Genomic DNA, 12,870 nt, shown 5'->3' with positions numbered 1-12,870 from the left:
TGGTTCAAATGCCTTCAGCAGCTATAAAGCACCTCGCGTAAGGACAGTCTCAGTAATTCCCTCCAGTGCAGAAACTAAAATTGTGCTATTGTAGAGTTTGGGGGTGGATTGGAGGAAACCAGAGGACCAACTTCACCAGCGGTGCCACCCTGCTGCCCAGTTTGGTGCAAATGCCTTCAGGGGCTATAAAAATGTAAATAAAGATCTGCAAGATTTTTACCTGTGGCTCAATTTACCTGGATTCACCTCATAAGTGCACGGTAAACTTGTGGGATCTTTTGCAGCAGTATAATCATCATTTCCAGTGATTTTGGGAATTAAAAATAGAGTTGAAAGTTAAAAGGTAAAGAACACGATTGTTTCTGTCACTCAAACCTTGCAGGCTGCGTGATCTGCACGGTCAGCACCTCGCTTAAGGACACTGAGTCTCGGTAATTCCCTCCGGTGCAGAAATAAAATTGTGCTATTGTTGGGTTTCGGGGTGAGGCCACGGTCGCGTTCGCCCCCCACCCCAAAAAAACTCGTCTTGGGGTCACGCTTGGAGCGGCGAGAGCGCGCTCTTGAAGCACGCCGACTCGTAGTGTTTGTTCAGGTAGGATTTGAGCGCAAACGTCTTGCTGCAGCGTGCACACTTGAAGTGCTTGAAGGTCGAGTGCGTCTGCATGTGCGCCCGCAGGTTGGACCGGTCGGCGAAGGCTTTCCCGCAGTGCGCGCATCCGAACGGCTTCTCCCCGGTGTGCGAGCGCATGTGACCCTGCAGCAGCCACGGCCGGCTGAACGCCTTGCCGCACACGTCGCACTTGTGGCGCAGGTCGTGCGTGAGGACGTGCATGGCCATGGCCGGCATGGACACGTAGACCTTGCCGCACGTCGGGCACTTCTTGGCCATCTTGCTGTCCAGGCTGCGGTGCGTCTGCTTGTGGCGGCTCAGGTTGGACGACGTGGCGTACGACTTGCCGCACTCGGTGCACGTGTGGCGCGTCGGACTGCGCGCCCCCGCCGCGGCTCTGCGTCGTGACCGGCCATCCGTGATGAAGAAGGCGTGCGCCGTGTAGGTCCCGCTGACCGCCGCGTCTCCGTTGATGGATCCTCCCGTGGTGTCCGAGCGCGGACTGTCCGCCTGGTAGTCGCTGTGCGCGCCATCGGACAGCGGCTCCGGAGAGGGAACTTTGACTGCGCTCTCGCTCTCGGAGTCATACACCACCGGGCTGATGTACTCCCTAATGTAGCCTAGCAGAGAAAAATAAATATAAAATTAAATTAAATATATTTTATTGATTTATTCCCACTCGCATGAGAACTGGGTGAGAACAAGGTGGCTAAAATGTGCGCACATGTTTTTTAATGAAGCAGTTATTATGTAAAGGTAAAATTACAGCTTACTTTTATTTTCCTCTGTGCCCATATAACCACATTTTTGTATTCTGGTCAATTTTGTCATTCATTGTCTGTTTTAGCACCATATATATATATATACACGGATCAGCCATAACATTAAAACCACCTCCTTGTTTCTACACTCACTGTCCATTTTATCAGCTCCACTTCTACAATTACTGACTGTAGTCCGTTTCTCTACATACTTTTTTAGCCCCCTTTCATGCTGTTCTTCAATGGTCAGGACCCCCACAGGACCACCACAGAGCAGGTATTATTTAGGTGGTGGCTCATTCTCAGCACTGCAGTGACACTGACTTGGTGGTGGTGTGTTAGTGTGTGTTGTGCTGGTATGAGTGGATCAGACACAGCAGCGCTGCTGAAGTTTTTAAATACCGTGTCCACTCACTGTCCACTCTATTAGACACTCCTACCTAGTTGGTCCATCTTGTAGATGTAAAGTCAGAGACGATCTCTCATCTATTGCTGCTGTTTGAGTCGGTCATCTTCTAGACCTTCATCAGTGGTCACAGGACGCTGCCCACCGGGCGCTGTTGGCTGGATATTTTTTTGGTTGGTGGACTATTCTCAGTCCAGTAGTGACAGTGAGGTGTTTAAAAACTCCAGCAGCGCTGCTGTGTCTGATCCACTCATACCAGCACAACACACACTAACACACCACCTGCAGTGCTGAGAATGATCCACCACCTAAATAATACCTGCTCTGTGGTGGTCCTGTGGGGGTCCTGACCATTGAAGAACAGGGTGAAAGAGGACTAACAAAGCATGTAGAGAAACAGATGGACTACAGTCAGTAATTGTAGAACTACAAAGTGCTTCTATATGATAAGTGGAGCTGATAAAATGGACAGTGAGTTTAGAAACAAGGAGGTGGTTTTAATGTTATGGCTGATCAGTGTATAATCACTCATTTGTGCGACTAATCATCATTTATGTGGTTTGTTCTGAATTTTAGACCTAATTTATGTTTATTTACAATAATAAATGAGTTACTGTCTGAATAAATATCCATGCAGAGGAGGAATTAACTGGCAGTGACTGTGTACTTCACTGTTCCGATATATTACGCCTGCGAGTTACTTTACTGCATTACAGTACGACCACAAGTTAGGAGCCTCGGTACGAGTTCTTGAACAGCAGTGGAACAGTGGAACATGCTCAGTGTGAGACCATGACTAATCTAAAATGAATGAATGAATAAATAAATCAATAGACAGTCGTTTCACTGGGACTAACTGTGATTGTGTGATTACTAGATAAGACATGCACACTGCAGGGTGCCTGAACTACTAATACCTCTAATGTTCCAGTATTTGTACCTAAGAACTGCTTAACTGCTGGGCATCTGCAAGTGTGCCATGCTGCATTTAAACCTGCATCTCAAACTAGCATGACTCTTTTTATAAAGGTTATTTTGGCTGCAAAGGAATTTTTCCCTATATATTAATTATTAATAACTATATGACCACCTCTGCATCAAATTTTCGTTTCTATATGTGGCTGGGGATTCTGAAAGCCTTAGATATCGTTTCATCCTTGTCCTGATCTCAGCCCTGCATCCAGAGACAGTTATTTGGACGTCATGTCCTTGGACTTGGGTTTTGTCCTGACCATGCAGTGAAAATTGTGACCCCATGTGTGTGTTCCTTTCCAAACAATGTCCAGGTAATTAAAATGGAACATGTGGACTCCAATTGAGTTCTAGACACATCAGGAACAATATATCTTCACAATTAATCACAATCAAAGTCATAAATACTCTAAACATGTTTTACTTTGTCTTTATGGGTGATTATGTGTAGACTGATGGGTAAAATAAGTCCAGGGGTCTTATTACTTTCTGAACTCGCCTGATCTTAAATCCTACAGCTAGTCTGTAGGACCTAAAGTTGGGTTACAACCTGATAAAATCACTGGAAACTCAATAACAGCCCTTCATTTGCACCCAGAGATTCAGGTGTTCAAGATATGTTGCAACCACCATTAAAACTAAGAAGCTGCTCACAAAATCTGAGAGGAGAACATGACTTCTCTGGACCAAGAAGCACACGAAGGGTCAATGGGAACCAGATATGCCCGCAGAGTTCTGGGACACAGTTCTATAGAAAAACAAATCAAAACTGGAACTGATTGGGAGAATGGATCAGCGGTGAGTTTAATTATCAAAAGAATACTCTCCCCACTATCAAGCATGGAGGGTCAGTGATGTTGTGGGGTTGCTTTTTTCTGCTGCAGGAACTGGCAATCATGACTGAGTGACTGGCATCATGGATTCACAGAAATGGCAAGGAATTTTGGGAGGAAGGTTCTGCCCTGTGTGGTAAAATTGAACCTTGGTCATAAATGGACTTGGCAGCAAGACTTTAAACCCAAACACACTCCAAAGGAATCAGTCCTGGAATATCCTGGAGTGGATCTTGCCAGTCTCCAGATTTTAATCCCATTGGTGGGATTTAAAGGACCATGAAACCTCAACAAGCTGGAAGCTTTTGGACGAGAAGAATGAGTGAAGATTCCACAAGAGAGACGTCAGAAGACCACAATCACTTATTAGAGTGATTAGGGCAAAAGTCTGGAGTCTGGAGGTTAAATAATAATGCACATGGACATTTGTCAAGAGAACTACATGTACATTTATTCATTCATTTATATATTGTATGTTTTACCACCACTTTATCCTGGTCAGGGTCATGGTGGGTACAGTTCACTTGGCGAAAGGCAGAAAACATCCTGGACAGGTCGCCAGTCCATCACAGAATTTTGTCAACTTATTAATTAAACGTATTAAACGACGCTAAACAATGCACCACACGGTGCACATGTGCCACGATTCGAATCGGTTATTCATTTAAGATGAATCGATATTCACTTTAAACAGCAGAGAGCACTTCTCCAGGCTATTCAGGCTATTCACCTCGCCTGGTTGACGGCACTACAGGGTTGCCAGGTTCGGAATTTTCCAGCCAAATGTATTTATGTAAGGATACTTTTTTTATTTGTGTTATTCATTTATTTATATAATGTGGGATTTATTTCATTATTCAATAAGCATTATTTGGCATAGTTTGTACCTACCTCAGAAATAAAAGGGCATTCATTATTTAGATCAATAAAAGATTATCACAAATACAGTATTTTATTATTTTAAAGAGAAATAACAAAAGGAAACTTTGTCATAATTTGTCTTCAATTCCATTTTGTTTTAAAAAATTGGGAAAATATCGTATTGTGAACCCAGTATTGTGAATCGTATCGCATCGTGGGTAGAGTGTATCGTTACATCCCTAATTGCTTGCATGTATTAATAAAGATTTGTTCTCTGTTTACTGAGGCCACATTTTTATTCAATTCTACACAAAATTCTAGACTTTGATACCGTTAAGTTAAGGGCGGTTGAATATTTCTGATTGCAACTGTATAAAAACATGATAAAACCTGATAAAACATGCCACATCTGTTTGGCATTCTGGGTAGAGATTGTCCTCCCCGTGTCACAAAGCGGTTTCTATGATTTACAATATTAAGTTGCATTGTTTTATAAACCAGTTAAATAAATAAAAAGAGTCAATAGAATTTGTGTAGAGTGCAGATGTGTGATTATCACACAGTATATTCCAATAGTGCCACCGTGTCTAATTATTTTAATGAGCAACTCGGCATCTTGGCGGCATGACAAGTCAGGGTCCTCCCTGTGTCTGTGTGGGTTTCCTCCAGGTGCTCTGGTTTCCTCCCACAAGTCCAAAGACATGCAGTCAGATCAGTTAGACCTACTAGAAATCACCCTAAGTGTGTATGTGTGTGTGTTTGCCCTGTGAAGGACTGGCAACCTGTTTGGAGGGTTGGTGGGTACCATATATCAAATTCAAATGTTTAATGTAATATTTTTCTACTTATTGATTTATTAAAAATCACTTTATCCTGATCTGTGTTGAGCTGAATCTAATGCCTGGACCTCAAACATCACTAATGCATGCATGAAATAACAGGACTACCTAGATATCATGTTTTGAAGTCTGCCACACTGATTTATTTGATTGTATAATGTACTGTATAATAAAATTAACTATGCACAGTATTTTCTCTATTTCAGACAATAATGACTAGATAATTAAAAGAATTAATCTATTTCCTCGGCTGCTCCCGTTAGGGGTCGCCGGCGGATCATGATCCGCATTATTGATTTGGCACAGTTTTTACGCCGGATGCCCTTCCTGACACGACCCTCCCTATTTATCCGGACTTGGGACCGGCGCTACAATGCACTGGTTAATGCGTCCTAGCGGCCGGGTACCTGTAGGACAATTCAGTGTCTCCAATTAACCTGACTGCATGTTTTTTGGACTGTGGGAGGAAACTGGAGCACCCAGAGGAAACCCACGCAGACACGGGAAGAACATGCAAACTCCACACAGAAAGGACCTGGACCACACCGCTCCACCTGGATATCGAACCCAGGACCATTTCTACCCACTGACCCACCCTAATAAACTAATAATAAATGAACTAGGTTCATCATTAGTGCTGTTTAAGCATCCTGCAGCACATCTTGACCTTTTATTTCCCGGCCATCTGCATTATACCCCAAATTGACTAAAAAAATAGACAATGGACCAGAGATCTGCTGAAATCAGGTCGTCGGCAGCCTATACAGTACATACGACAACTAGGCTACCCCGAAAACCGCACGCTGAAAAGTAAGCCAGCGCAGGAATTAAAGGTGCACTGCACTGAATTTATGGGTCATCAAGGAATAATGACCCAACATGAGACTGGTATTTCTGCTGGGTAACGATTCTAAAACGTCCCTGGATGTAAGTGGGTGAGTGTGGGGGTATTTCTAATCTGCACCCAGGGCATCGGATCCAAACCAACGCTGAATAAATAGAATAAATAGAAAAAGATCAAATTAAAGAAAGAATTTGATATATGGTCCTGAGAGAAATGATCTGCAATGCATGTTAGTGTTTAACATGGACTGATTTGTGACTATTTGCACAATAACTATTAAATAACTTAAATTGCATTAATTTTTATTCATTTATCTATACATTTCTATGATTCACGATATTAAGTTGCATCATTTTATAAACCAATTCAATAAATAATTAATAGTCAATGGAATTGTTTTGTATATATTGCACTAGTGCCACCGTGTCTAATTATTTTAATGAGCAACTTGGCATCTGGGCGACACGATGGCACAGCGGGGTATGGGTTCAGGGTCCTCCCTGTGTCGACAAGTCAGGGTCCTCCCTGTGTCTGTGTGGGTTTCCTCTGGGCGCTCTGGTTTCCTCCCACAGGTCCAAATACATGCAGTCAGACCAGTTGGAGCTACTAGAAATCACTCTAAGTGTGTGTGTGTGTTCCCTGTGATAGACTGAAGAGGGGGTACCATATAACGACGTCTTATGTTAAATTTGATCTTTTTCTATTTATTCGTTTAATACATTCATCAAAAATCACTTTATCCTGATCAGTGTTGATGCGGATCCGATGCCCTGGATGCAAACTAGAAATACCCCAATATTACAGAACGCCAATCCATTGCAGGACGACAAACACTCACCCACTTACATACTGGGACATTTTAGTGTGTCATTTCAGCTAACAAATCAGATCCACTGTGACCCTGACCAGGATAAAGCAGTAGTAAATTAGACAGTAAATAAATGATTCAATGAATGAATGTTTCTAACTGGAGTCTTTACACTTAGCGTCACACATAGTGCTCAGTTTCCAAAAATGCACATGAGGAAAAACATCACTTTAACATGAACTTAAAGATTAAGACCAAGGGTCTAGGAACCTGGGGTCAGAAGACATGCCCCGCCATCTAAAAATAATAAAATGTATTTATTTATTTATTAGGATTTTAACATCATGTTTTACACACTTCTGGTTACATTACTGCGTACACAAGATTAATCAGTTCAAGTTTTTAATGCTAATTATTATTATTATTATTATTAATTAATTAATTAATTGATTCATTCATTTTCTATTTCACTGGCCAAAAGGTAGGAAACGGACAGGACAGGATGCCAGTTCATCACAGGGCAAACACACACACACATACACACACACACACACACACACACACACACACACTAAGGGGACTATGAGTATCTCCAGTTAACCTGACTGCACGTCTTTGGACTGTGCAGGAAACCGGAGCTCCCACACAGACACGGGAGAACATGCAAACTCCACACAGAAAGGACCCGGACCTCTCCACCTGGGAATCAAACCCAGGACCTTCTTGCTGTGAGGTGACAGTGCTACCCACTGAGCCACTGTGCCGCCCCAATTTCATTAGCAAGTGTCCAGTAAACATAAAGGTGACTAAAGCATCCGACAAACCTCCACATTCTATTAATTCAGTCAGTCTTTCATTCATTGTCTGTTTTATCAGGGCTTTATCCTGGTCAGGGTCGTGGATTCACTGGGTAACTCAGGTGGTAGTCACACACACTCACACACACACACTTAGGGCACAGGGAGAACATGCAAACTCTGCTCAGAAAGGACACTGACCGCCCACTAAGGAATCAGACCCAGTGTCTTCTTTATGCTCATTATTTTAACTAACTGTCAGTCTGGTCAGGGTCACAGTGCTACAAGAGACTCTAGGTACAGGGAACAGCAACAAGATCTAGGACAGGACACCAATCCTCGATTACACACTCAAGCACCCAGTTACTTGCACATGCAGGGGAATTTCAAGCTGCCTTGATGCCTGTATTTTTTTGGGAATTGAGTACGACAGGAAAACCCACACGGACCAGATAAACCCAGGTCCTCAGGATCCGTATGAAGAACCTCACAGTGGTCCAGGAAGAAATCTGGCAACCCTGGTCACCATGCTTAACAAGCACTAATCCCACATCCCAGAATAACCCTGGATTTTATCACACATTCTGCACACCACACATGCCTCCAACATGTTTACCCTGTGCAGTCAATGCACATACACACAAATGCACCTTATTTACCTAATAATATCCAAGTTTGTCAGTGCACTGTACAGTACTGTACTGTACTGTACTGTACTGTACTGTACTGTACATCTTCCTTGCACACTTGTCTGATGCTGTACTGTGTTTATATATCGTGTTTAAATATCCCCCCTACAATAACCCCTACCCTTTTTCCCAGCACTGGACTCTATGTTTCATTATTTACACATATGTATATATTAGAATATATAGTGTTTGTATTATATTGTAGTAATTGTATGTATAATAGTAATTGCATTGTATAGCAAGATTTTTTCCTTATTTTCTTATTTTATTCTACTTTATTTACTCTACTTACTGTACTTACACTGTACTGGAGCTGCTGTAACACTTGAATTTCCCCCATGGGAATCAATAAAGGAATCTTATTATATCTTATCTTATCTTTTTCTATTACTTAATTAGATGTATATATGTTGACATTACATCAATATCTACATGTGCATGATTCTGATTTGGTGTTATGAAGTTTTGAAGACGTGGAAGATGGCACAGCCTGTCAAAGTTTGCAGGACTGATGTGTGTTCGTTTTATTCACAACGTGAAGAGAAAATGATCAGACACATGTTTGAAGAGGCTTAAATGAGATGAGAAATGATAACTGTGCTTTTAACGCATCAATATTCTGCTGATATTGAACTTAAATGGTTCCGTCTTCAATATTGGGGCGAGCCATTTAGACCAGGAGTCTTAAATTTGGCACTTACCTTTGTGGTGGATCCTCAGGTTCAGGTCAGCTCTGGACCTGCGGTACGCGCTCTCCAGCTCCGCGCATGAGAAATCATCCAGCTTCACCTTCTTCACCAGGAAAGACCTTGGCATGTTGAGAGCGCGCACACACACACACACACACACACACTCACACTCACTCACTCACACACTCACACTCACACTCACACACTCATGCATACACACACACACCGGTCCAGTACGCTCAGTTATCTCTGTTTATCCAGAACGAACCCTCCAAAGGAACCACAAGAGTCCACAGATCCGACGGTCGAACGGGATGCTGAGGTACCGAGGACAGGAAAAACGCGCACCGTTCCCAAAATCCTGCATGCGCGCACGCGTGTGTGTGTGTGTGTGCGCGCTTCAGTGCCACAGACACACTCCGCTTTCCGAAATCTTCCCGTAACAAGTACAAGCACAGCCTCGTTTCCAGAGTCCTTGCAGACAGGAGGGTTTAAATCCGGGGTGTCCGCTCCCTCCTCTTCCTCCTCTTCCTCCTTCTCAGTGCTGCTCCCGCTCCCGGATTCGTGTTTGTGCGCTCGATGCGCATATGACTGCGCTTTTATATGCGCGCTGATCAGCTGTGGATGCAGCACCAGCTCTTAATGTAATCCAGCCGGAACCTCCCGAGGAGTGCGGTGCGCGAAAATGATTTATTGATGCTCTCCCCTTCACCTAGCTGTCTAATTCTCTCTCACTGGTGTGCAGGGGGGATGCAGGCATGTCTTGGTAGGAACTGGATTAAGAAACGCATCGTGCAAAGTGCGAAATGCAGGTACAACCACAAATCAGAAAAAGTTGGGACAGTATGGAAAATGCAAATCAAAATGGACTTTTATTTGATGTCAGACTGGATGAACCTGAGATATCATGTTTTATCTACTCAACTTCATTTCGTTTATTAATAAACATCCATTCTTGCATTTCAGGCCTGCAGCACATTCCAAAAAAAGTTGGACGGGGCCAATTTAGGGCTAGTAATAAGGTGAAAAAACTAAATAATGATGTGATTCCAAACAGGTGATTGTAATCATGGTTTGGTACAAAAGCAGCATCCAGGAAAAACTGAGTCTCTGATGAGCAAAGATGATCAAATGTGTGAGAAAATGATTGAAATGTTTAAAAACAATGAACCTCAAAGAAAGATTGGAAGGGATTTGCATATTTCTCCCTCTACAGTGCAGAATATCATTAGAATTTTAGTGCTTAAAGGCCAAGGACACAAGCTTAATCTGAACGCTCGTGATCTTCCACCCCTCAGACGGCGCCGCATCAAGAACCTCCACTCAACACTAGCTGATATAACCACATGGGTGAGGGATTAGTTTATCAAACCTTCATCAAGCTCTACAATACAGAGTTACTGCACAAATCATACTTAAAACTTTACTGTGCATAAAAGAAGCCTCATGTTAACCATGTCCAGAAGCGGCGTCGACTTCTCTGGGCTCGGAAGCATCTAGGATGGACCATCACACAGTGGAAATGTGTATTGTGGTCAGATGAATCAGCATTCCAGCATTCGGACCAAAGACGAAAAGAACCATCCAGACTGTTATCAGCAACAAGTCCAAAAGCCAGGGTCTGTCATGGTATGGGTCTGTGTCAGTGCCAGGGTCTGTCATGGTATGGGGGTGTGTCAGTGCCAGGGTCTGTCATGGTCTGTCACACTTCTGTGATGCAGCATTAATGCAGAAAAGCAACATGTGCTGCCTTCAAGATGTCATCTGTTCCAGGGACGTCCAGCATTTTAGAATCGCAACAGTAAGAATGATGTGCAAATTACAATAAAAAAATCAGCTGCTCTTTTTAACATGACTTTATGTCTTTGTACTGTAAAAAGAAACCAGAGCACCAGGTGGAAACCCACTTAGACACAGGGAGAACATGCAAACTCCACACAGAAAGGACACCGGTTGACCAACCAGAAAATCTAACCCAGGCCCTCCACCCCTCTGTGAAAAGCACATTAAGATGCCGGCACCACAAGCATTAGGTAAACATGTATTCAGCAGTTAAAAATGTAATATTCTTTATTCATGTGTGGTCGTGACACCCATCATTCTCTGGATGATGATTGATGATCCTGTTTAAAATGAATTTAGATTATTTTAAGAGGAATAAAACACATATCAATACATTTGGTTTTAAATTATTCCAGATTATCATATCGAAATTATTTTGAAATGTTTGTCATTGACCCATTTATCTGCAAACCTGCTTTCTGCTGTAGTTTATTTTCTCACACAGTCAGCTCACACAGGTTTGCAGCCCACTAGTGGGGGGTTGCCTTTTATTGAGAAGAGTAATGTCTTTGGACTGTGGGAGGAAACCAAAGCACCCAGAAGAAACCCACACAGACACGGGGAGAACATGCAAACTCCACACAGAAAGGACCCAGACCGCTGTAAGGCGACAGTGCTACCCTGTAGTGCTGGTCTTCATCTTTCGGCCAATAAAGACAGCGCACCATGACGAGGTAACACTTTTACTCCTGATGATTTCGGCGATAGATGAGACGAGGAGTATTACACTATATATTACAGTATATATTACAGTATATATTACAGTATATATTACAGTATATATTACAGCGAAACCCCCCCCAGTATTACAGGATTATATAAGCAAAGCCAGACGCAAACACACAACCAACTAAACACAACCGCTGTTAATTCATCACCGGGGATTTTACTGCGTATAATTTTGTTTTATTAAAACGATGCCGACACAGCAGACAAACTTAGTGTCGAACCGGCGCGTTATGTTAAGCCGTGCAGAAATAAACTCGATACGTGTTTATTCAACGTTATTTTCCTGCGTATAGTTTAAAAGGAGGTGCTTCTGTCTGCTTTGTAGCTTGTATGGGACCTAGGGGAAAGATGAGGAAAAGCAGAGGTGGAGAGAAAAATAAAATCCAATGAAAATACAGGGACGGACAAAATAAAATCCTGTAGCGACAGATTAATATCAAGAGCTTATAAGGAGCATGACGACCCTTCACCCCAAAGCAGGAGTTCAACTAGTCCTCTGGATCAGAGAACATGACTTTATGCACTGGGTCTGTCCGAAAACCTATAGCTCTCTCTCTACACAAATGCATTTTACGAGAAGAGGGCGTGTCTAAATTATTAGATTCCTTAAAAGGCCCCTACTGAGGCGCCTTAATTCTGAGTGATGATCTGACTGAATAACGAGGGAGCGTCAGACTCCTCCTCAGCGCTGAAGGCAATCCCAGCATTCAGTGTGGCACGACTTTTCTCACCAATTTAGACTTTTCTCTAAAGCTGATCAAGGCAAGGCAAGTTTATTTGTATAGCACCTTTCATACACAGTGGCAATTCAAAGTGCTTTACATCAGACACAGCAGCGCTCATGGAGTTTTTAAACACCTCACTGTCACTGCTGGACTGAGAATAGTCCACCAACCAAAAACATCCAGCCAACAGCGCCCCGTGGGCAGCGTCCTGTGACCACTGATGAAGGTCTAGAAGATGACCGACTCAAACAGCAGCAATAGATGAGCGATCGTCTCTGACTCTACATCTACAAGGTGGACCAACTAGGTAGGAGTGTCTAATAGAGTGGACAGTGAGTGGACACGGTATTTAAAAACTCCAGCAGCGCTGCTGTGTCTGATCCACTCATACCAGCACAACACACACTAACACACCACCACCATGTCAGTGTCACTGCAGTGCTGAGAATGATCCACCACCTAAAT

General features: G+C 43.0%; 1 protein-coding gene across 1 annotated transcript; it reads right to left on the bottom strand.

Moving 5' to 3' along the window:
• Positions 1-475: 475 nt before the first annotated feature.
• On the bottom strand, positions 476-9,236 carry scrt1b (scratch family zinc finger 1b). Its single transcript, XM_062991705.1, has 2 exons — positions 9,122-9,236; positions 476-1,230 (listed from the first exon to the last, which is right to left on the bottom strand). Exons 1-2 carry the CDS (start codon positions 9,234-9,236, stop codon positions 533-535), a joined length of 813 nt encoding a protein of 270 aa, XP_062847775.1. The 3' UTR covers positions 476-532.
• Between the last annotated feature and the right edge of the window lie 3,634 nt (positions 9,237-12,870).

The sequence above is a fragment of the Trichomycterus rosablanca genome, chromosome 3 (assembly GCF_030014385.1).
Source record: "Trichomycterus rosablanca isolate fTriRos1 chromosome 3, fTriRos1.hap1, whole genome shotgun sequence".
Lineage (NCBI taxonomy): Eukaryota > Metazoa > Chordata > Actinopteri > Siluriformes > Trichomycteridae > Trichomycterus > Trichomycterus rosablanca.
The sequence above is the reverse complement of the archived record's forward strand: the minus strand, read 5'-3'. Positions and strand labels throughout refer to the sequence as shown.